Source organism: Hesperophylax consimilis, chromosome 4 (assembly GCF_061612785.1).
Source record: "Hesperophylax consimilis isolate HC1 chromosome 4, BYU_Hcon_1.0, whole genome shotgun sequence".
Lineage (NCBI taxonomy): Eukaryota > Metazoa > Arthropoda > Insecta > Trichoptera > Limnephilidae > Hesperophylax > Hesperophylax consimilis.
The window spans coordinates 16,509,964-16,536,317 of NC_142839.1; the positions used below are offsets into that span (position 1 = coordinate 16,509,964).

The following is a 26,354-nucleotide window of genomic DNA, read 5'->3' on the forward strand; positions in this document are numbered from 1 at the left end:
ACCAGTAAAGGTTAAAGATTTTGGCGACAATTTTACATGGTTTCATACTTATAATGGACCAGGTTCATGGCCCATCTTCATTGTTTCTATTGTCTGTGAGTGTAATACGATATTAATTTTACTTATTATTTTGGGGAGTGTGCACATAAAAACAATAACGTCTAGTTATATATGGGAATAACGTCTAGTTATATATGGGCATGAATGTGATATATATATATATAAGCCTCTTACATTGTCCACATAATATTGCCCCTTGAAATACCTTTTGGACTCCTATAATAATACTTTGGACCTTCAAAATAATGCACACCGTGTTGAGAGGTGATTACTAAAATCAGGAATATCTAAATTTTTTTGTGTTTTTTTAAAGAATATTTTACTCAAGACCACCAGAAAGTTAAATAATAAGTTTTTTGTTTTAAAAAAAAGTGGTTTATTTTATTTATTAAGATTTGGCAGACATAAGCTTGCAAGCACTTCTTCAAAAAAATTTATAAAATAAAAAAATAAAAAACATTCAAACCCATTGCATTGCATTTAACATTGATTTTCCATAGAAACCATTTCCATAGATACTTATACTAATATCTATTTTGTTAGATTTTTTTCTCATTTTTTGTGATATTGTGATTCTACTGAACAATAATATAAAAGTATCAAAGGGAGTCATTTATTACAACCGTATCTTCTGTTCTACTTAACTACTAATGCTAAAATAATTATGTAAAAACTCTGGGTATATTTGTGTTGGTTAACATGTTTGTTATACCATTTAAATCCTGCCTGAAATATATCTAGTCATTCAATAAAACAAACGTGAAAGTAAATATTATGTTTTTAGAATCCTATTATATTTTCTTGGAAACTAATTATTTTAGCAGTATCAAAGTAAGCAGGTAACTGTTTATGTTTTAAGTATATTTTTTAACTAGTTTTCTTTCATCGTTGATGTTTTCCGTCTTATAAATTTAACAAGTGTAGGTATTCCGAAATGTTGTAGGTAGAATCTTTACAACTGTGCATGCGGTGTGTTAGATTTCATATAAAATAATTAGCGAAATCGATTTTTTTTAATTTATATTATTTTATCATCCAACCAAAGTATGGTCATTTTTTTGTCTTGATATTTAAAAAGAATAAGGTATTGCTTTATCTTATTTTGAGACCCTTAAACATTAAACTCTAAGCAAAGTAAATTCAGTGTAATTAGGGCTCGTCACGTTTTGTCGGATTCTTTTTCAGAGGCGTGTCCAGCATTGAAAATTTTCTCATAAGATATTTTAATAAAGGACGAATAGAAGGTATTGTAATATGTAAGTCGGAATATAATAACGAGACGCTGAAGAAATGTAATCGTCCAATTTTCGTCCTAAGGAAAAAAATAAATTTTATATATTAAAACATTCTTTTAATATATGTGGATTCGCGATCACGTCGACAAAATATTTAAAAAAAGGATATGAATAAAAATGTTGTAATTAAATTAAATTAAACATACTTTGTGATATACCACCTTTATTGAATTAATTGATGACAGCCAAATAAGTTTCGCTTATCTCAAGCTTCATCGGGGGTTATAATGTATTAACTGATTGGTTGTCATTTTTTAATCCAATAAAAGTTGTGTATTAGAAAGTTATTTTTTTCATTTATGTATAATATCACAACGCAAAGAATTGCTTCCTTCGAAAAAAAAGTGTAAGTTCGTATGTAAACCGTGCGGAAGAGTAAATCAACAACACTCACTGATTGCAAATTGACGGGTTTCCATCGCTCTGATGTGCAGGAACATTCTAGAATTGGTAGACAGATATTCAGACATTTTAATTGAAATTTAGGATTTTAGAAAGCATTCTTATTCATCGTAGGTTTACATAATGGAATAAATTTATTTAATTTACTCTTGCTCGGGTTGTTGTAAAACTACAGACATTTAAAACAATGCTTATCTTAAGATACAAGCAACCGGTTTAGCCTGTAAATGTTTTCGCTCACATGTCACCCTGGCACGCATATTCGTAAATACCAGACGCGTTATCCATTCGGGATATTTTGGCAGCGCTCCGGTGCTCGGTAAATGCCCGGCACCTCGTGACGATACGTCAGATATTTACGTTTCTCTTAATCAGTATTGTTACGTATTTCATCGTTTGTATACAGGTACTTAACTATTAAATTTACAATGTTTGTTTGTTTATCTAATGCTACGTATACGTTTGCGAAACGATGCTTGCCATTGCTTCGTTCCTTTCCCATAATTCGTGAATAAACTCGCGCCTCGGGTAGCAAATGCATACGTAGCATTAGATAGTATAAACAACCGTTTTCTACTATTCATATTAAAATTTACATTCAATCTTAATGTACATGCATGTTTTTTTTAGTTATTTACTTTTTCCATTTAAAACAACGACGACCTTAGACATTTAAAACAATACTGATTAAGAGAGAGATATGACATATCTTCACTAGGTGTCAGGCATTTACGGAGTGCCCGAAGTATCCCAAATGGATAATTCATCTGGTATTTACTAATATGCTCCCGGGACCTGTTCAGCATCGCGTCAGCTCTAGCTGATTAGAATTCTTTGTGTGAAACTACAAACTACAACGCACACTAATAAGCATCGTAAAGGCATTTCCTCGCTTCGGGTGTTTTATGCAGAGATCACACGAGGATAGTATGTGTTGTCCCAGCTCCGGACACATTGTCCTAGTGTGAACAGTAGTTTGGAGGACAGGACGATAAACCAAGACATTGAGCTAGCTATCTCCGCAGGATAGTGTCTTAACCCCACTACCGCGCCCGGCCGCGTTGTCCGCGTGTAAACGTGTTTGGAAAAGACAGTAGGACAATAAGCTAGTCGTTCTACGCGTACGTATCTTAGCTCTCGGCGCTCGGGTCTCGTATTCCGACTTTAAAATGGAACACTACAATACGTGGTAAGAAAGACCTAATATTTTTCACGAAGTCGCTCGTAAAAATATCCATTTTCACAGCGTTCCGCGTTTGAACTACGTTCAAATTGTTGAATTGTTTCATTGCCCTGCCCTGCGCTGTCAAGACTGTTCACGGAGCTGGGACAGGACAATATTGTATTGTCTTCTATATTTTCCTCGTGTGATTCCGGTATTAGTGAAATGAGGTGAATCGATATGTGTTCGATAAATTTTAATGTCAAAAATATAATAATCCTATGTGGTTATCGATATCATATCATTTTCCTATGTTTTGCATTAGGATTTTTCTTAGTATAAGAGATTAGATTAAGATCATTTAATAATTATTGTCTCTAATAATTCAAAAACCCACGACCTTCCCGCTTACTACCGCACGTTTCATCAAATTAATGTCTAGCTAAATAGCAGTGAAAGATAGTCTAATATTACAATAATGATTATAGTGCTCAGAAATTATTAACGGTATTGATTATCATTATGTTATATGCTTCTCTTGTCAAATGAGATTTAATACGTTTGAACATTTCAATCGAGATTATAATGTTAAAAGCAATTTGATTGGAACTTGCCTAAGGTAATCAATTAATATTGTTTTCGTTGGAAACACTTAATGAAATAATATTATGATTATCTGATTCTATTTCTAGTCAATTCTATATCAAGATTAACACTAAGATCATTTCAAAATAAAACAAATATGGATTTTATTGTAATATTAGTTTGAATAAATTATAATAGATAGCTACTGAATGTTTGTCTCTACGAAATGTCTCCCGTTCTATAAACTATTGTAAGCCCTTTGACCGAACAAAACAGGATTTTGCATAGTGTACCTAACTCTGCAGAACCTTTTGCAAAACATAGGTACCCTCGCCTTCTTGCCAGCTAATTTTAACTCCATTTACTAGTATATATATATATATATATATATATATATATATATATATATATATATATGTGTATTGTCGCAGTCTGTTGCCTGTATAATCCTACATCTTTTATCCAATGTGAACCCAGTTTTTCAAGAGTTATATTTTCGAATTCCAAAAATGAACATTTCCAACCTTCTTTTCGTAATGAAATTTTTTTCATAAGATTATCAAAGTTTGGTGGAATTTAATGGCTGATATATTTATTTTAAAAGTGAATACCGCTTAAGAGTTCCAACTGCTCCCAACCACCTGGATCCAGTGGGACTATGACACCCCTAATTGGGGTATGTTGTGAGGCTTAAGGTAGTGGGGAGGGGTAGGAGATTGGCAAGAGGAAGGTGGGGAAGTAACTGACTATTTAGATCGGGTCACCAAACACGGCTAAAGTTATGTCTAGCAACGTTTCAATTCTGAATGGTGGTCTTATACAATGGCGATACTGAGAGTATCTCCATTCTGGAACGTGCCGCAAATTCACCGTATATTACATACTTGAAATTAATAATTTTGTGAAATAACACTAATTAAAGAATTGAAATTTACTAGCGCACGCCTGGATTTGAACCTTCGACCTCCAAATTGCTAATTTAGAGCCTTATTTCTCGACCATGGAAGCCGTGAATCTAAACTTAATACTTAATATTAACACTTTAGAACCCTTTAAAAAACGTCGACACATCTTTCCCGAGGAAAAATCTGCAATAACGTAATTCTCTACACACTGCTACAATCTTTGATTAATCCGATTTTTTTTCATAAAACATCCATGTACTAATTTCTTCGGGTCATGTTAGGTAATTTAATTTGGAAAAAATTAAAAAATCCTGTTTATAACTTATTTCAATACATCTTTTGGATTGAGAAATATTAAATGTCATGGTGCGGAACTTTATAATTCCCTTAAAAATCAACTATCTAGTATAATAACTAAAATCAAACATGGCTGAGAGAACTTAGTGATAATTATTAATAACTTGCAAACATTCACTTACTACAATAACTAGCAAACAAAATGAACACAATGTAAAGACATATAGATAACCATTTCAAAAATCTACAACATGCGGCCTCAGAACAGTTAACTATAGTGATGAGAATTGTGGAAATCGCCACATTGTTCTAATACATTTACTAATATGTTTTTAGAAATGCACAGATTATTATGATACAAGTGATAAGGTATATTAAATTATGCTTGATAAGAGTACCTATTTTGTAGCTAAAGAGTTTTCCAATAAGAGGTGTTATTTTGAATAGCCCACTATTTCGGTAGATGTTACTATTGAAGCTGTCATTTTTTGACGTTTGACAAGTAAAAACTACGCCATTGATAAAAATGGAACGATAAACGCTTCAACAACGTATTTAAATTATTAAAATTCACTCGAGTGAATCAAATGCAAATCATCTTGAGTGATGAGGCCCATTTCCACCTCGGTGGCTTCGTCAACAAGCAAAATTGTCGCATCTGGGGCTAGGAAAACCCAAGAATTATTATTAAAAAGCCTCTATCTTTAATGTGTGACTGTTTGGTGAGGTTTATGGTCCGGCGGAGTCATTGGACCTTACTTTTTCAAAAATGAGGCAGGAGCAACAGTTACGGTAAATGGATCGCTATCGAGAGATGATTAATGATTTTTTATGGCCGAAATTGGATGGTATTTTTTTTTTTTTTTTTTTTTTACAGTATTACCGCACAAGAGTCCCAACTGCTCCCGTCTGGAGCCAGTGAGACTATGGCATCCCCAATTGGGGTATGTTGTGAGGCTGAGGGTATTGGGGAGGGGAGGGAGATGGGGAAGAGGAAGGTGGGGAAGTACCTGGCTATTCAGATCTGGTCACCAAACACGGCTAAAGCCATTTCAAGCAACGTTTCAATTCTGAATGGTGGTCTTACACCAGGGCGATACTGAGAGTATCTTCCACTCTGGAACGTGCCGCAAATATACTATATATTATTTTAAATTAATTAATTGTGAAATAACACAAATTAATCAAATAAAATTTATTTGCGCACGCCGGGTTCGAACCCGCGACCGTCGGATCTGTAGTCAAAAGCGTATACCACTAGACCACGCCGGCCGTCCGTCGGTATTGATCTGGACAACGTTTACTTTCAACAAGACGGCGCTACGTGCCACACAAGCAACAAAATCATTGATCTTTTACGATTGAATATCAAAATAATACCTCTTATTGGAAAACCCGTTATATTCAATATCTTGGTAATTTCACCTCCAGAACTATATGAGTTAAAATAAATTCAAAGAAGGAAAGTGTATGGAGAGATGAGTAGAATTTTTTTGATTTTGGACTTATGTGCTCACCAAATTTAATTGACTATTAACAAAAATTGAATAAAAAATTAAGTTCAATACATCCCTCTGGTCATCCAACCCATTCCCCTTCATATCAATGTACATTAAATTGAAATACACACATTCTTGATTTTCTCAGTGTCAGCATTCCAGGACGCTGAGGAAAATATATAAAATATTCTGATAATATAAACTGTTTATGTTTGCGTCGTACGCAAAATTAAAGGACTTAGGAAAATGCTTTGTGAAATCTTACATTCTCTGTCGAAAAACACCTACTGGAATATTTAATAGGTTTCCAGTTTCCAAGTACAGTGTATGTACGCGATATTCTCACGTAGGACGTTCTAAATCCAGGGTAATTTCAAACCCAAAAATACATATAACTAATAATTTTATCAGCATTTTAGCAAAAAGATAATTATATTAAATCGTATGTAAAATAAACATTATATTATTATGTGTAATATGCATAACTTCCTACCAACCCTATGTCATCAGTTATAAATATTTTATATTACGAATCCTGGCATGCACGAAAATGTGTATGAGGAGCCGTCATAAGTAGGTAATAATTCATGATCTGTAGTAAATAATTCATGTTCGGATTTCCATCGCACAACAACCAACGCTAATTTCAACATCGAAATGCGATCGTTTCGCCACGAACTAAGATAATGATTCTGTCATAAACTATTATTTACCCGTGACATTATGATGTATGACTCCATTTATAAATCATTCAAAATCGTATGTGAGCAAGGACGCACTAGGATTTGAAATTAACGTTGGCCACAACAGGAAATAAAAACAGGACATCATACTATTCAGGAATAGGGCAATTAACTGGTTGATTACTAACCTATTTAGATGTTCTTTTATATTGCGTATAATTTGCTCTCAATATTTGCGTTTGAAGAAATCTGATTGTTGAAGGAAATTAAGTTGTATTCAATGGTTATACCATTACATACTGAAACGATTTTCAAGTATTACATAATAAATTTATAAAAAAACTCCTTAACTAAAACCCAGATACGCCCGCAAAAAAACTACACAAAGAAATGAACTTATTGAAAATTGTACGAATAAGAAAAATGCTTTTTAATTTACAGAATACAAAATAGACATATACACACGAACTCAATATTTATAAAAACTTCCAAGTACACGAACACTATACAAGACAATATAATAAATTGTAGACTAATACATTTAAGACTGAAAGTAGCAAGAGAAGCAAAGGCCATGAGGGTATACGTATTTACAATCTCCTTCCCGAAAGCATGAAAACGGAGATTCAAATAAGTAAATTTAGGAAAAAAAACTGTTCAATCATAAGATAAGTGATTGAGGAGATAAGACTGTTATTTTGAGTAAAATCATAATTGTTTTTTGTATTAATACAATAAAGCTCGTTTCATTTAGTTAGTAAGAAAGTGAAAGATTTATATTTCTTTTACTATAATAATTAATAATTATTTTTAAATGGTAGTCCGTTAGTTATGAAGAGCGACATCATTAGTATTTGAAATTACTCGTCGATTGTTGATATGGAGCAGGAAATATGAAAATCTGGTGGAACAAGATTAGAAGTAAAGAAATATCGTATAAAAAACAACCCGTCTTTTAAATAGCCGCTTTTGTGACGTTAGCAGCCGTATGGCAATATCCCATCGAATGTTCTAGTGACCAATATTGCTATAACACCTCTGTTAAAAGAATTTTTAACAAAATTAACAATGTTCATTTTATTCTTTTTTCTTTAGTTGAAAATTAACACCTATAAAATTAAAATATCAATACGCTTCCAATAACGCGATATTCACGGCATATAAATGATGTTAAAATTTTGTAAAAAAATCAAACAACCGTTGTCTTGGAAATCAATAATGCTATTAACCCTTAGATATTTGCAGCCTTACAAAAAAAACGTGGAGTAAATATTATGCGGCGCGTAAGGTAAGAACAGTGATAAACTTGACTTATTACTATCGTGTTTGCTTGGTGAAAACGGTTTTAAATCAGGCTAGAGGCCGGCTTTACCCTACCAACGTTGAACGGGCGTCTAACAATCTAATTGGTATTTTGTGAAACGAAAACTCGCAATGTTTGCATTGTACACATCGTGGTATTCGATAAAATTTCAACATAATACGAAATATTATTAAACATCGCTGATTTCCCCGTTAATAGTTTTCCTCCAAAATAAATGTTTATCGATTGCTTTTGCTACCCCAATACGGTTCTATTTTTAAATCTATGAACTGTTCTTATTTCGAAAATAACAATTAAAACATTAAGGGTAGGTATTTTATTGCTTTCTGAATTCTTAACACAATCAGTTCCAATGTTTAAATTGACATTTAAATTCAAACCAAATTTAAGATCACTGAACCATAGTCTGAAATTTGTATTTTTGAAAGTCAATGAATGCAAACATCTCGTGAAATATTTTTGTTTTAACTAAATTTCAGTAAAATTTTCACCAAATTTTATACTTATTTATTCTGTCGTGCAAAATTTAGAATATTATTAGAATATATTATTATAGTTAATGTGATGGTTTTTAGGAATTTTTTATATTTTAAAACATCAGAAAGCTCAAAATTTACTAGAAAACGAAATCATAATTTTTTACAGTGAGCTGAAAGTTATCAGTTGTTCTTATTTTCCCATAAAGATTCCAAACAAATCCAATCGCAGCAATAAACCAGAATAGTTTTACTACCCCTTGATTACGAGTCCGATACGTCAATCGGAACTAGATCCTTCCTAATAACATTATTGTGTTCCGAGAAGTAATTTCTAGTACTAAAACAGGTAACGGCGATCGATGGTGATAAAGACCGGCCGCACAGCGTGGTATACTTCCCCACGGGACAGGGGATCGACACGGATAACCCAGCCAACAGCAAGTTTGAAGTCAACAGAACTACCGGAGAAATATTCGTCTTGAAGGTACCTACTTTTCTATTTCTACACTGACGTTACATAGCTTCCACGTTAAACCGTAGCTACGCTATACAGTAGCTACGTCATACTATAGTAGCTACGTTATGTACAATATAACTTCAAGGAGGTTTGTACTTGCTTCGTACTTTAGTTCGTACTTTAGTACGCTTCAGGGTGTAGCAAGATATTGAATGTTGTTATGTATTGTTGAGCTTTATCTGCAATTATTATTAGTAATTATCTTATTTAGTACTTAGGTAACTTGATTAATTCACTCTTGAATTTTTGGTATCAATATGATAATGTGGAATATTGTATTCACAGGAAAAAATCTGTAGCACTATTCTTCTAATTAGTAAAGCAAGGTTGATGGAATGAAATGTTAGCAGCAAATATATATATTTTTTAATCTGTCTAAATAAATTAGCAGGAAATAAATGTCCAAGACGACAATGTTTGAATATATATTTTTTTTATTATTTTAATTACCTTACTTTGTACAAATTTTAATTGTATAAATGCATACTTACTGTGTAAGACTATTGAAAACATTGAAAATATAAATGTTTTCAATTTTTAAAATTTTGTTTTTGTTTTCAGCCCTTGGATCGAGATCAACCCAATGGACGACCGCAATGGAAATTTACTATATTTGCTCAAGATGAAGGTGGTGATGGTCTGGTTGGTTATTCTGAAGTCCAAGTGAACTTGAAAGATATCAATGATAACGCTCCAGTATTCCCCTTGGGTGTTTACATGGCGAACGTTACTGAAAATGGAACAGTCGGACTCCATGTCATGAAAATAGCTGCCGTTGATTACGACGATCCAAATGAAGGCGGGAATGCTAAATTAGTGTATTCCATTGAAAAAAATGTGATAGAGGAAGAAACTGGCTTTCCAATATTCGAAATTGAACCAACCACGGGAATAATCAAAACCGCTGTCTGCTGCTTGGACCGAGAAAAAACTCCAGATTATTCTATACAAGTTGTAGCCATGGATGGCGGGGGTCTCAAAGGAACTGGAACGGCATCAATCAAAGTAAAGGATATAAACGACATGCCTCCTCATTTCGTAAAAGACGAGTGGATTACAGAGGTTGATGAAACTAACGACACCGCGTTGCCGCTTCACTCAATTTTAACAGTTACAGTTCATGATGAAGATGAGTCAAATAATTTTACATATAAAATTATTGAAAATAGCGGTTACGGAGCTAATAAGTTTGAAATGGTAAAAGGCGCTGATGGTACCGGATCATTAAGGATAAAGGAAGCTCTGGATTTCGAAGATCCAATGCAGAGGAATGGCTTCAGATTTAGAATACAAGTAAAAGATAAAGACGTTGGTGACAAATCCGACGCTTACCATCGAGATACTTCTTGGGTGGTAGTGAAGTTAAGGGATATAAATGATAATGTTCCCGTTTTCGAAAATAACGTTTCTGAAGTACAAGTTTTAGAGAATGTGAAAGTTGGTAAAATTATCCAATCTTTTCGCGCATTTGATGCTGATAATGGTGGAAAAAGTAAAATCACTTATATGATAGATCGTGCATCTGACAGAGGTCGCCATTTTTATATAAACGATAAAGGCTCTGTTATTATTCAAAGACCTCTAGACAGGGAAAAGTTGTCCCGGCACGAAGTGAAAATATTAGCCACGGATGATGGGGTTCCTTCTAAAAGTGCAACAGCATTCTTAATCGTCATAGTAAAAGATGTAAACGACAATGCCCCGACATTTCTTGAAGACTATAGACCTATTCTACCAGAGCACGTGCCATCGCAAATGGTAGCTGAAATACGTGCTAAAGATGATGATGACCATTTAATGAAAAATGGCCCACCTTACAAATTTTACATGGATCCCTCAGCTGACGAAACTATACGTGCAGCATTCAAAGTAGAACAAGTTGTATATAAAACTAGTGAGAGTGAAAATATGGCTTTTGTTTATTCACTGGGAACATTCGATAGAGAATACCAAAAAGAGTACATGATACCAATAATAATAAAAGATAGTGGAACTCCACCTTTGTTAGGTACAAGTACTTTAACTGTAACAATAGGAGATATCAATGATAACAAAATGCAACCAGGAACAAAAAATATATATGTTTATAATTACCAAGGTCAGTCTTACGATTTTGACATCGGAAAAGTGTTTGTTCATGATGCAGATGATTGGGATCTTTTCGATAAAATCGTCAAATGGGAGACATCGGAACATCCCAGATTCAAATTAAACGAAAAAACAGGAATGGTTCAACTGAGGCAAGGCATTAAACAAGGAACGTATAAACTTAAATTCAAAGTTTCAGACTACAAGCATAATCAGTTCAACGTATCATCATCATTTAATGTCATGGTTCAAGAAATAAGCCACAGCTCAGTGGTTAACTCCGGATCGATAAGATTCGATGGATTAACCGATGAAGAATTTATAAGGGAATGGGATTATAAAATTCATACAAGTAAAAAAAGTATAAAAGATTATTTAAAAGACAAACTTGTAGAATTATTTAAGACAGACAAAGAAAGTGTGAATATTTTTAGTGTGCAACAGAGCCAAAATAAACCGTCGTCTGTAGATATAATGTTTACCGTCCAAGACCCAAATATAAACTCGGTCAACATGAATGGAATAATATTATTGCACAAGAGTGAAATAGAAAATCACTTGGGTATTAATATTACAATGGCCGGAATAAATGAATGTTTACAAGAAAATAAGAAATGTGAAGGATCGTGTACTAATTCGTTGGAAATAAAAAGGAATCCTTACTTGGTTGATGCTAACACTACAGCATTAGTTGGAGTAAGGGCCAAATTCATTCCAAATTGCGTATGTGAAGCTAAAAATTCCAAAGTCGAATCATGTCGATCAAACCCTTGTTACAACGGAGGAATATGCATTGACAATAAACTTGGAATAACGTGTTCTTGTCCTGCAGGATATGGAGGCCCACGTTGCCAGCAAACTCAACGCAGTTTTCAAGGAAAAGGTTGGGCTTGGTTTCCATCTTTAGAAATGTGTGATAAGTCTCATCTGAGCTTTGAGTTTATAACGCGAAGTGCTAATGGACTTTTTTTATATAATGGTCCAATCATATTACCAAAAGCATACGAGGAAATATTGTCGGATTTTGTGTCTGTGGAACTTCAAAATGGTATTCCTCGCCTCTTGATAGATTTCGGCTCCGGAACATTAGAATTAAAAATAGCGGCAAAAGTATCATTGGATGATGGAGAATGGCACAGATTAGATATTTTCTGGGATACTGAAAATGTTAAGATGATTCTTGACTATTGCAAATCGGCAGAAGTGAAAAAAATAGAAAATGGAAGCTTATCAGAGCTAGACTATACAAACTGTCAAGTACAAGGAATCGTTCCCCTTTTCAATGAATATCTTAATGTTAATACTCCACTTCAGTTGGGTGGAGCCTACATTGAAGAATTCGATAAAATGCAATATTTTTGGCGACATACTCCCAATATTGACGGATTTAATGGATGCTTAAAAAATATTATATTCAATAGTAAATTATATGATCTGGCTCACCCCGGACTGCAGCAAAATTCAGTAGCCGGATGTCCACAGACAGACGAACTCTGTAATCAAGATGAAAACACTGCGCGTTGTTGGTACAGTGGATCTTGCGCCGCTACCTATTCCAGTGCAGACTGCAAATGTAAATCGGGGTGGACAGGACCGACGTGTACAACGCCCACGACACCCATTACATTTCAGAGCCAAAGTTATGTCAAGTATGCCTTGAGTTTTGAGCCTGACAGATTTACTACCACTATCCAACTGCGGTTCCGAACAAGGGAAACTCAGGGAGAACTATTTCGAATGAGCGACCAGCATAATAGAGAGTATTGTATTTTGGAGATCAAAGATTCTCGTTTACATTTTCGGTACAATTTGAACTCGATGAAATTAGACGAAAACGATATTTGGCTCAGCAAACTTTTGGTGAACGATGGGCACTGGCATGTCGCCAAAGTAAACCGTTTTGGAAGTGCCGTTTTACTTGAAATGGATGGCGGCGAGGGGTTGTACTATAATGAAAGCTTTAATTTCGTTGGACAACAATGGCTTTTTATTGACAAGCAAGAGGGTATATTTGCCGGCGGGAAAGCTGAATTTACAGGAATGCAAACAATAGAGGTTTTCGCCGATTTCCAGAAAGGATGTCTGGATGATATTCGATTGGATGGGAAACAATTACCTTTACCGCCGGCAATGAATGGCACGCAGTGGGGCCAAGCCACAATGTCACGTAATCTGGTCAAGGGATGTGCGTCCAGTACCCCTTGCATCAATGTTGATTGTGCGACGCCATTTGTATGCGTGGACCTGTGGAATAAATTGGAATGCAGGTGAGATATTCAATAAAAACAATGTTTTGTTACCTCAAACAGGATGTTACTAAAACAAACCATTTATAAATATCGGATGAACTTCATTTAAAAAAAATATTAGCGTTAAATTTATTTAATTTCGTCTAGAATTTATCTATTATTAGTTCAAATTAATCCCAGCTTCTTAGTGCATATTTTTGTTACATGAACCAGAAAGTTTAATTACTATCTACTAATTAGCGTTTTAATAAAGTTTAAGAATAAATAATTACTGTTTCAATTTCAAAAATCTTCAACAGAGCAGTGAGCTGGATGATGAGCTTGGCTACCTGTTTGCTTGTAGTTTAATAAAATACTGTGAGGGTTAAGTTTCAACAACTTTTTTTAAGAAGACTTTTTCATTATCTTTTGATCTGTTGCTCAGACCCCTTCAAAAAGTGACGATTATTTTAATTAATTAATTAACAGCATTGAGGATTCTGTGCCGATTCAATACAAGTTGTAAAAAATATTAAGTAAAGTTAAAACAACAAAAAAATCTCAAAGAACGAACCTGCTCATAATATTTCACTCAGTGTGATAAGCGATAAAAAAACATAATTTAATCACGATAAGCTATCACATAATATGTAGAGAGAAAAAAATTGTATTTAAAAAAAAAGACATTTCTGAAATTTTTATTTCAATATATATTCAAGATATATTTTTTAGGTGCGCGGAGGGCCAAGTAATTACCCATGATGGCAAAGGCTGTATGGACCGCAATGAGTGCGTGGAGTTGCCTTGCAAGAACGGGGGCCGCTGCATCAACCAAGACCCCAGGACCCGTTACAAGTGCGTCTGCATTGATGGCTTTTGGGGGAAGGACTGCGAACTGGAGCTCGATAGACACACTTTTACACTGAGCCTCGGGGCGGTGGCGGCGATATTCATTTGCCTTCTGATTATATTCGGTAAGAAAAATATAGAATCTCTGAATATGCGTAAGAAGCTTTGTTACAATGAAGGCTGTTGCACTAACCATTCTCGGCAGGAGCGACTGCAACTTAGATGCTTTGGTCAAGTCACAATTTCATCTTAATATTTCTCTTATGATTCTTGTATCTTTTTTCTCTTTATCTTAATAAAATTTTAGTAGCAACGCTAATTAGCGAAGATGAGATGTAATCCAGTTATAAAACTAACAACATGTACGCACTCGCAAACTGCCCACTAACATTGTATGCCTGGACATTGGGGATCTAGAGTCATTTTTATAATAATAATAATATTCAAACACTTAAAATATTGTATTTTTCTTATGTACGCAGTCATCTTGAATTTGCTTCTCCCATATGGAATCCTCAATATAATATTTATGTAAAGCTCATTGAAGCCACCCAAAAAAAATTTGTCAGTCATTTAAATTTTAAGATGAATATTGGTAACCACGGGATTAACAACTCGATGGAATATTATGGACTAAAGCCATTAAAAACTAGAAGAGACTTTAAAAGATTTTTATAAAATTATCAATGGCCTTATTGATTGTTCGCCACTTTTGTTTGAGATTAATTTTAGAGTCCCGAGCTTTAGAACTAGAGGTAAATCACTTTTTCATCTTCAAAAATGTTCTACAAATCTCAGACAAAACGCTTTTATATTCAGAGCTTGTACCCTATACACTAAGAATTTTAATTATATTGACATATTTTCGTGTAGTTTAGGAACATTTAAAAAGATACCTTAGCTATTATTAAATAATAATTAATAACATACTGCAAGTTATCATGTTGTTGATATGAACCCTGTCCAGTTACAAGTGATTCATTTTATAAACATCTGTTCAGTTTGGTTGTAGGTATATACATATATTGGTGTTGTGTGAGGATAAAATTGATATACTATAATTTACTTGTGTTCTTATATCCTATGTTATTTTTACTTTTTTAAGTATTTTCTGTAAATATTTTTTGCCCACGGGTACTGGACCCTTAGTTTGTTATTATAATTAATTTTTTAAGTGAAAACCTATCATTAGATATTATTTGTATTTTTTATAAGTTGATTATTTAAGAATGTAAAAAATCTGTTGGTTTTCCTAAATAAACAAAATAAAAAATAAATAAAAAGTAGCTTCCTTTATAAATAAAACATTAGAATCTTGTCGTTACGTGAAAGAGGAAACCATCTGTTTCCTTAAAAAGCCGTGGAAAAGTAGTGGACAACCTGCAATGTTGCATTAACCGGGAGACCTTACGAGTGCGTATATCTGGACAGCTTCTGGAAACATAATGATAAATGTGATATTTATTTGTTATTGCCCTTTTTACGGACTTTTTCATAGGAATAGTAAAAATGGCTTCAGTAACGATCTTTTGTATTTGTTTACTGATTAATTGAAGGTGTTGACACTGACTCAGCATAATTATTTCCCTCAATTAGTATTTCATTCAATGAGTGGTAGTCAATCTCAGAATCCCAGCACTGAAATGAATCCCGACTTCTGCTATAAGGTAGTGGAATTCAAAATTTTATCAGTGCACGCATTTTTGGACTATCAACTGCATCATTTCGAATTTTATATTGAAATGCCAAGAAGCTGACTTTAAGCAGAGACGTTACATATTCCGAAAGTGCCTCGTACGTACGTGCTGTGTCTGGTACGTACGTACGGTCTTATATACAAGGTATTAATTGTTAAACCACAATCAGTTAAATTTGGTGATGACACCGAGAGGGTATTTGACCACTCTCTCTTTAAAATGACCATCCACTATAGTTGACTGAGCTTCACGAAGTCCCATATTAACTCGAGCGCTTTGCATTTCGTCGATATGTAAAATTGCTTGTGTGTTCCGTGACCGGCCAATCTTGTCAATGTGGTAGCCGTGTCGGATAGTACCTTTTTAACGCCAGAGTTTGCATGAGCGTTACGAGCTTTCAAATCGAAATAATTAACAATACACGAGGTTAGCAGAACAACTTGTAAATTATTAAATAAATATTCGCAAAGGTAGGTAGAAAGCTTGTATTTTTGGTTATTTATTTTATTGTTGTTGTCTTAAAAATAAAAACCTCCTGTTGGCACTGTATTATGCAGTTAAATACGTATCATGTAAAAGCCCATCAGGGCGTTTAAATAAATAAATAAAATCTTTTTTTGTTTTTAATGAGTTTTTATTATTCACAATGTACATTTGTTACGTAAAAATACGGTAATTTACGTAACAAATGTACATTGTGAATAATAAAAACTCATTAAAAACAAAAAATGTCTAGAAATTGTTACATAGTGAATGCCAAAGAAATACAAAAAATAAAATCTTGCTTGGTTCTTAAATTACGAAACGTGTATTTATAAATTACGAAACGTGTTTTCACTATAATTTCTTATGTATATATGGTTCATATAACATTTATATAAAGTTTAAAAAAGCTGAGAAACGCTTGGTAAACTTCAGCTAGTTGTTACTAAACTAAACAAGCCCGCCAAGCGTTTGATATCACTCTTCTCCCTCTGCTATCTGTATTTGACGCATAACGGTCAAAACAAAAACGAAAAACATTTTGAGACATCTTTTATAATACTACAAATATAATAATATTCCGTGAAACCCGAATTCCTGGTTCTACCACCCTTAAGGTTGTATTTTACCAAAATGGCGTGATAAAAATTAGAAAAGAATTATTGGTGGCGAAAACTGTTTTATTCATTTACCCATTGTTGGAGTTAGATTTATATGGGTATTATTTAATTAAACCGAAACCAGTTACGCGATAAATCACGGCATTAAAATGTTGCACAAAAAAGTTTTCCAGTTTTTCACTTGGGATTTTAATTTGCAATCTATTTATTTGGCTATAATATTAAAAAATTAAATTAAATAAATAGTAAGCTACCAGTAAATGAAATTAAAATAAAATAAACAAGCTGCTATTTATGTATTTTTCAAAACATAACGGTATAATAAAAAAAATTGTTTCGGTTATTTTTTAAGATTATAAAACTAAATCATTTATTGGCAATTTAGTGTGAAGTATTGCAAAAAACGAGTTTTTAGTTTGAATAGTTGATCGTCTGGACATATTTTAACTCTTTGCAATAACATCCAAATAAGTGTAATATATCTGAATGTTTCCGAAAACTGAAATATTTATGTATTTATCCGAAAACTGAAATATTTCTGTATGTATCTGATAACTGCTTTTGAAAGGTAATAAAATGCGCTTTCAAATTTTATCATTATAAATAAAAATAAAATTTTGAATATGTAAAATATGGAATGCGAACATAAAAATTACTGATAACAAAAAAAAATAACAAAAACATACGCATTTTGCTAGACTAATGTCACATCACATTTTTATCGTTTCATAAAAAATAATTAATAAAAAATTAACGAATTTACTAATTAATTAAGTTGAGTATAAAGCGTAGTATTTTTTTCCCTTTTAACACCGTTTAGATCATTTTTCTTACCTTGACAATAAGGGAAATTCATAAGAGACCATGTAAGTTGTTCCCAAAAGTGAACAATTTGTTACTCTAGCTAATATTTTTAGGCTAATTTTGCCTGCAGTTGACTATTACTGTAATAAAACATATTGAAAAGTCTTTTAATAAACCTACAAAAAAGTTCTATGAAAAATATTTGAAATGTAAAAATCTCCTACTTAAATATTGAAATTGAATTTCACAAAAATATGACAAAAAATCATTAGGTCATGTTTTTTTTAATAAATCTAAATATGCAGTCCGCCACGTGAACATAATCTGCGTTACACGCCGAGATAAAAATTATAATATTTTAAATGATATTTTGAATTTGTAAAACATTTCGTACCATAGTGTTTTATACATTTCCAATTCTTAAATATAAAAACAGTTGAATTAAAAATTAAATTAATTAAGTTTAATATAGTAAAAGTAACCTAAAATCTACATAAAATTTAATTAAATAAGTGGATAGGTTCCAACATCAGTTAGGAAACTGTTATGATTATAACCAATTGATATCATATCATGTTTTTTTTTCAGTGGTGGTGCCAATATTCCTGACCTGTAGTCGCAGAAAGGACGGTACAGGAAAGCCTCCTGGTCCGGAGAAGGACGTCCGGGAAAATGTGATAAATTATGACGATGAAGGCGGTGGGGAGGACGACATGACGGCCTTTGACATAACCACGCTTCAAATACCCGTAGCCAACACACAGCTGAATGAATTTACGGATATTGCTCGATGTGGTAAAATGATCAAATAATCTTATTCTTCATAAAAAAAATTCCAAACACCATGAAATAAATCAGCAACTTTGTATGACACAATTACTGTTAATATTATTTTTTTCATAAATATCTTTTAGAAAATTTTAATAATTTGGTTTCTAAACAATGGCGACATCTATGAAAGAAAATTCAAAGCTTTTCTTTTCGAAGATTTGCTAATAATTTTCTTGATATAAGTAGGGACTCAAACCCTTACTGTTATTCAACTTTACCGAATATTCAAACCAAAGTGAAAAGGGTAGAAAACCTATATTGGGCACGTTATAGATTCTTTTGCATCTAAAAAAAATTATTTGTGGTAACAGCAAGTAAGTTTCTAAGTATTGTATAATAAGTATTGTCTTATTTTTTATATATTATATATACTTTCGTGTACATTCATCAAAGGTCATGGCTTCTGATCTTATTTTTGGCGAGTTCAAAATACTTCACATTTCGATGGCTTAGCGCACACATGTGTAAAGTGCAGTTAATACGTGTTTTGTACAGCATTTATCAAAATTACTCAATTTACAAATAGATGCTTCGTAAGAAATTTACACAACTCATTTCATCCAAGACTGATTAAAAGCAGATATTTAAATTAATTTTCTTGCTTTATATTTTATATTTAACCGGGATATTCTTATAAATAACATTTTCAAATTGCACTTAACACATATGGCCGCATGCCATCAATTTATTACAAACTAGCCGATACGTACCCTGCGTTGCTCGTGGTTTATTACAAACTAGCTGACACGTACCCTGCGTTGCTCATGGTTTATTACAAACTAGCTGACACGTACCCTGCGTTGCTCGTGGTTTATTACAAACTAGCTGACACGTACCCTGCGTTGCTCGTGGTTTATTACAAACTAGCTGACACGTACCCTGCGTTGCTCATGGTTTATTACAAACTAGCTGACACGTACCCTGCGTTGCTCGTGGTTTATTACAAACTAGCTGACACGTACCCTGCGTTGCTCGTGGTTTATTACAAACTAGCTGACACGTACCCTGCGTTGCTCGTGGTTTATTAGAAACTAGCTGACACGTACCCTGCGTTGCTCATGGTTTATTACAAACTAGCTGACACGTACCCTGCGTTGCTCGGAGTTTATTACAAACTAGCTGACACGTACCATGCGTTGCTCAGGGTTTATTACAAACTGGCTGACACGTACACTGCGTTGGTCGGGGTTTTGAATGGTTTGGAGTAAAGTTTTAAGGTTGTCAATTCTAGTGTACCTGACAACTGGATGAAGTTTTACAGGGGAAATAATATTATTGCATTGTAGTAAGTATTTTTTTCACGTGTTTGTGCCATGTGTTCCTCAGTCATCGACTTATTTAACCATTCACTTCTAAGTCATGCATTCTCCTTACACCACTTTATTCGTTCATCACGTAGGTACGTGTTATTTAACCAGAAATAATTCATTGATTCATGTCTTTCTCGTTCATCACCGACTTACTATACCATTCATTTCACATAGTTACTACTATTAAAAAATAAATTATGTCGACCTCAATTCGACTCATTCTCATTCCACTGCAGAGATCGTGCGCTAAGTCTTTTATCAGGCGTCTGTGACTTTTTATACCATTCACTACTGTATACCATATATTTACTGTGAAAAAACTGGATTGCATCGACTCTAATTCGACTACGTATCTCATTCTACTGCAGAGATAATGCGTCAGTTCTTCCTCGGGCGTCCCGGACTTCTCCTACCACTCAAACCTTCTAAAAACTCTTGGCACTACTAAGAACAAACTTAGATTTTTTCAGCGAAATTGGTCCAATAGTTTTGGAGTTTATAGGTTACAAACAAAGAATCATTCATATATATAGATATAGATAGATATTAAAACAACATAAAATAGTTGCCGATTTTGTAAAATGTGTAACATATTATAAAGATTTTTCTTTTCTAGGTGGCAAAGAAAAAGAAGGAAAAAAGAAAGTCACAAACAAAAAGCAAGAGATACAAAACTACAAAAAGTGCGCCGACTGTGACGTGAACTGTCCGCCCTTCGATGACTTGAGAAATTACGGTTACGAGGGAGAAAGCAGTACCGCTGGCTCCCTAAGCTGCTTTACCCCAGGTACATGGTAATATCTCTATACTTTTAACTATTATGTTGTGGACTACTTTTAAGTGATTTCTGTTGTAGTGCGAGGTGGTCACATGTTATATATATACACATATGTTTGTGTAACATGTGACCGCATCACACGATGGCCTCCGTTGTCGAGGAGTGAGGCTCTCGACTAGCAAACCGAAGGTCGCGGGTTCAAATCCCGGCGTGTTCAAGTAAATTTCACTTGATTAATTTTTGTTATTTCACAATTTATGCATTTAAAATAATATATAATAAAATTTTGGATGATATTAAGCATTGCCTAGTGTGAGATCACCATTCAGTACTCTCCCACTTTCCTATTCCCCATCTCTTTCCCTTTTCCACTACCTTCAGCCACACAATATACTAATATACCCCAATTGGGGATGCCATAGTCTCACTGGCTCCAGACGGTTGGGAGCAGTTGGGACTTTTGTGTAGTATCCACATTAAAAAAATATATTTTTTTTATTTTATTACATTCCCTTTGACCGCTGTTTCGTAAAATCAGCCAAAAATGTCTAGAAATAGAATAAAATTGAACTAAAGAATGTTATTATTATGAAAACACTCAAAACCGATAAAAATTTTCAACGATTTTAGAATTAATTATAATTGCTTTTATTCAGTGAAACCCAAATTTCTGCTTCTATCAACTGCTAACGTAAATAGATAATGTTTGATTTTCGAATCCGACATATTGACGTTGAAGTCGAAATTTAGTGTGATGGCAACTCAATCTAAAAGTTATTATTATTGCCAAAATTGCGTGTTTCTTCCACATAGTTTTTATTCGATTTTAAAACTAATAAATTGCTTCTTTGATATTTAGAATATGTACTTAACTATAAAAGGAATTCTCGCAAATTATTTCAAAGATAAAAAACACAGAGTTACGATTAGAGGCGATACTGCGTACTTATATCTTGTCAAAACTTGTTCCATTAATATAATGCGATTAGCGGTGCACGTAGACCAGATTCGGAAGTTTTAGAGATTGGAAGTCGGTTGGAGGTAAAAAAGCTGAATATATTTTTGCGCTTCATGTCTCATCTAAATATAATAAATCATTGATAAAAAATAACAACAAGTTAGAATATGAAATTATTTAACATTATTTTTAAATATAGAAAATATTGCCATTTAAAAACCTTTAAATGATTGCACCGCTCACCATTGTTGTCTACAATTTCTTAATAGACTATTTGAGCGATTAAAAAACATTAAATAAAATAAAAGTATTTAATGGAATTTTGTCAGAAGCTCAGAAAAAATATTATGTGGTATTTGCATTTCATGGATTATTCGCAACCTCGAATTTTGTTAAATACAAGTCTAAAAAAAATTTTAAAACATTGAATTTTGCCGATTTTGCTGAAAACCCGCTATCATTTTTTCGGGTTGATTGGCTTCAAGGAATACTTCATTATTCGTATAGAGGTAATTGAAAAAAGATATTGAAATTAAATTAAATTAAATTACAAACATCTAGGAAAGGCCAAATTACCCGCGTTGTAACCCCATTTTTGATATTGTTATCATTATAAGATGGTTGCCTCAAAGATCCATCTAAATACGTAAATACTATTTTAAAAAAACGCATCCTAAGAACTAAATAGCTTATTATGTGCATATTTTTCCATCTCCTCGACGTAAATAGTTTTTTTTTGTTCTAATTAACTTGAAACGGAGTATATTTTTTGAACACAGATATATGATAAAAAGGTACATAAAATTCACAATAATTAATTTTAGAAATTAGACTAAAAATGTAGTTGATGATGCTTCCCATATATGCCAAAATGGAATATGTCAGCTAAGAACCTCGATTTTTTGCAAGACTTCGTTTCCAATTTTTAGAATTACCACAAGGTTTGCAAGTGTCTTTTGAAGATACTGGGTTCGGGTGACAACTCATCTTCAATTTTTTTGTAAATATATGTTTGAAACACACTTTTACATTCTTTAAAATGTCAAAAAAATCAGCCTCAACTGCACTTTAGTATGGAGCAGATTTCAATTTGACTGGTCGAAATGGATAAAGCTGTAGGTATTTGCTTATGAAAGAACGCGGAGATTAAATGCGGTTTTTGATGGGAAGATGCTGAGTTTGCAACTGACCATCGAATATATTAGGTTCACATTTTAAGTCTCTATGGGAGTGCTTTTATACCGCTTATAGTGATGGCCAAATTTTAAAATTGATTATTATTTTGGTTTAATGTTGTGGATTTATTTTGCTCTTAGGGATACTAATCGTGGTTTATGGTGCGGTCATATAGTATATATGAGTATTTCTGGTTTAGGTACTGTTAGACATTGTAGTTTTTATTTTTTTGTTTCGTTAAAAGAAATGCACATGCACACATAATAAATAAATAAATATTTCGTTTTTTCTGCTTAACTACCTAAAATTATTTTTTAACTTATAATTGATCTTTTAATTTTTCTTATAAATTTTAATTTCTTTTATTGTAACTTCGTTCATTGTAATTTTACTATTACCATATTAGATATTATTTATCTTATTTTACATATTATATAATTTACATTATATTATTCTAATATATCATATTACTTATTATTATGAGAACATGATAAATAAATGGGTCTTTGTTGTGTTCGTACAAACATATCTCCAACTCTTCTTGGAAGGAGTTTATAATTAAATGGTTCTATTAGATTAATCAGGGATTAATTAAATACTCCACGTATTATAATGGTGTCTCGATAGTCGACCGAACTAGAAGCTTGCTAATTGGAATCTGCCACAGTGAGATTCTCTGAGAGCCTTCGCACTGGCCCTGGCGACTACTGGCCACTGGCTCCATCTTGCGGACTTCCACGCAAGCTCTATGCACTGCCATCTATGAAGCTCTTACTCCCTAACAGTCTTGAATAGGAAATAACCTCTTTTGTGCCTCTTTTCAAAGATTGATTGCACCAAACCGTTGTTCAGTCAATTTCCACAAGTAAAAAACCGTAAAAATAAATACTCTCATAGCTTTATTCATGTATGTGTAGTGTCGATATTCACACATGCACTTTATTTGGTGTTTCATATAAAGAATTTTTAAAATTATTTTGAATTTTTTAAACATATCATTAACTTACATAATTATATCGTTGTTTCTGGGATTTCATATAACTTTTCAGTTGGGCATTACGCTGCAGCAAAACCTTTATTTAACAAATAAACTAATAACGGTATTATTTAATGTTTAATAATCAACGGCATAAATATTTTGCTATCAGGAAATATTATTTCCATTTACAACACAAACATTTTAAATTTTCCGGATTTTCCTACCGAACCCTTTAATATAATAATAATCACAATTAAATTCATCCCCTTCCTATCGCCCAAGGCAAAATACAGGTTTGTTTAGAAAGTCCAACATACATTGAATTTGTCAAACATTTATCTACGAGCAATTAAAATATTTCTTCTTTTAAGAGTAGGATTTCAGGATTGAATAATAAATTGCTTTATCATCCTCTTCATTTTGAACAGACCAAGAGCGTTACATGTGCCGTAATATTTTTATTGTGTTTATTTTATACGTAAATTTCCTCCATCGGGCAGCCAGCTGTTGTTCTCAATCTATTCCAATAGCTGAAATATTTTCAGGTGATTTTTTTTTCACTCGTCTACGTCTCGTGGACAAAGCTGTTCAAAACGAATAGTTAAAACGCGCAAAATATATTAAACACGGTAATGAAAATTGCACTTTCAGATCACAATGAATAACGGGTTCTTTTTTTCAAGCATGGAAAGGTAAATAAAATTAATGTTTATGAAGGTCTTGTATTATTTAAGAGCTCAGTACCAAATTCCCACCCCAGTTTTGTGTAGAATGTCCGGGTTTTGATTCCTCTAACCCATTTTGTGAACATCTGCTTTGGCAGAGGTTAAAAAAAACTATTATTACAATTGCTTCAGATTTTTCCTAACGATGTTATTTTTCTTCTATTTCAGACAGTGATGAAGAACAAATCGGATGCAATCACATAGAAATAAGTGAAAATAGTTTTAAGAAATTAGAGGAAGTGTACAATATTTACCAGCAAACTACCAGAAATCATACAGATATCAAAGGAAGTTGAGTAGTTAAGATTTTATAAATATGTAAATATGTTTAAATTATTGTTAAAATATACTTGTTGCCAAATTATACTGATAAGTTTGAGGAAATAAACAACGGTCTGATTTATTTTTATGTATATACACATAATCACCACCGCTACATCCCAAGTTGAGATCCTTAGCGATTTCTTTCCAGTTATCATGTCTTCCCATCCATTTCCAATCTTTTTCATTTATTGAACACTATTATACGTCAAGTTGTATTTGCTCTTACTGCTGTTGTACTCACATGATGAACGATACAGCCATGTGTGAATGCAGTGAGATGAAGACTAACGAGCTTTTATATTATGTGGCAGTCCAGGAATGCCCATTCATTCATTCCCCGGTGGAAAAGATGAGGTCCACAAGATGTCGCCTGAGGCCCTAGACTGGCTGAGAGACCTTGATGTAGATCTTTGACCTCCCATTATACTAAAGTAGTGTTTGATCTTTGAAACTAAAAACTACACAAACATTGTAATCACGGATATCACAGTGTGGATGTTGCTGGAGTCTATTAAGTTTTTGAGATTTTATAATTATTTTGTTCTATTTATGATGAAATTGTTGAGATTTTTCAAAAACAATTTTCACTAAAAGACTTCTTTATTTCACGTATGTGTGTTTTAGGTGATCGCCTACCAGACATCCACTGGCTGTTCTGTTATAAAACTATAATAAGGTCCACCGTTTGAGTCGTGTTATGAGGCGAGTTGCAAAAGGACTTAAGTTAATCAACTCGGTCGACTTACAATGTCGTTTCACAATGAACGACTCCAACAAACGCAAGTCAAGTCTTTTATGGGTGCATTGTTACATAGGGGACCTTAGAAATTTTGGTAGTGCAATGAAGTTGCCAATTATTGTTTTTAATTGCTGTTTTTTTAAATGCTGTAGTGAAGATTAGTGCAGGATTGAATGTTTATCACTGTTAAATCTACTAACCCAATAGAGATATAAAAAACATCAGAAATAGCTGGTTTGAAATCTCTCTTTAACTTTGTGTACCTTTATTGAGGTAGATATTTAACTACTCTGGTAAATTTGTTCGGTTTTGCGAACAAACAACTATTACCCGTCAAGTTTAATCGCTTTTCAGAACAGCTTATATGGTCTTATAGAAATCGTTCTGTCTTCCGAGCAATTTAAACCAAAGGTTCCGACCACAACTAAAGAAGAAAAATAAATTTTGTGAACTTTTTACAAATTATTTTTATATGAAACGACAAAAAAGTTAAGTAGTAGTAATTTGTACTGTACATTTGTCTAATAAAGTATGTATTTTTTAATTGTAAAATGCAT

The 26,354-nt window shown here is 33.1% G+C and overlaps 1 protein-coding gene across 2 annotated transcripts in view; it reads left to right on the forward strand.

Moving 5' to 3' along the window:
- LOC149424297 (neural-cadherin-like) overlaps positions 1–25,108 on the forward strand; it is a 357,104-nt gene extending 331,996 nt beyond the window's left edge. For both annotated transcript variants that reach the window (XM_089651422.1, XM_089651423.1), the window contains 6 exons: positions 9,038–9,175; positions 9,770–13,563; positions 14,257–14,498; positions 18,566–18,772; positions 20,735–20,905; positions 24,903–25,108. In XM_089651422.1, the coding sequence (XP_089507548.1) occupies positions 9,038–9,175; positions 9,770–13,563; positions 14,257–14,498; positions 18,566–18,772; positions 20,735–20,905; positions 24,903–25,030 (4,680 nt within the window). In that variant the 3' untranslated portion in view covers positions 25,031–25,108. The remainder of the gene's footprint in view (positions 1–9,037; positions 9,176–9,769; positions 13,564–14,256; positions 14,499–18,565; positions 18,773–20,734; positions 20,906–24,902) is intronic.
- The last annotated feature ends 1,246 nt before the right edge of the window (positions 25,109–26,354 follow it).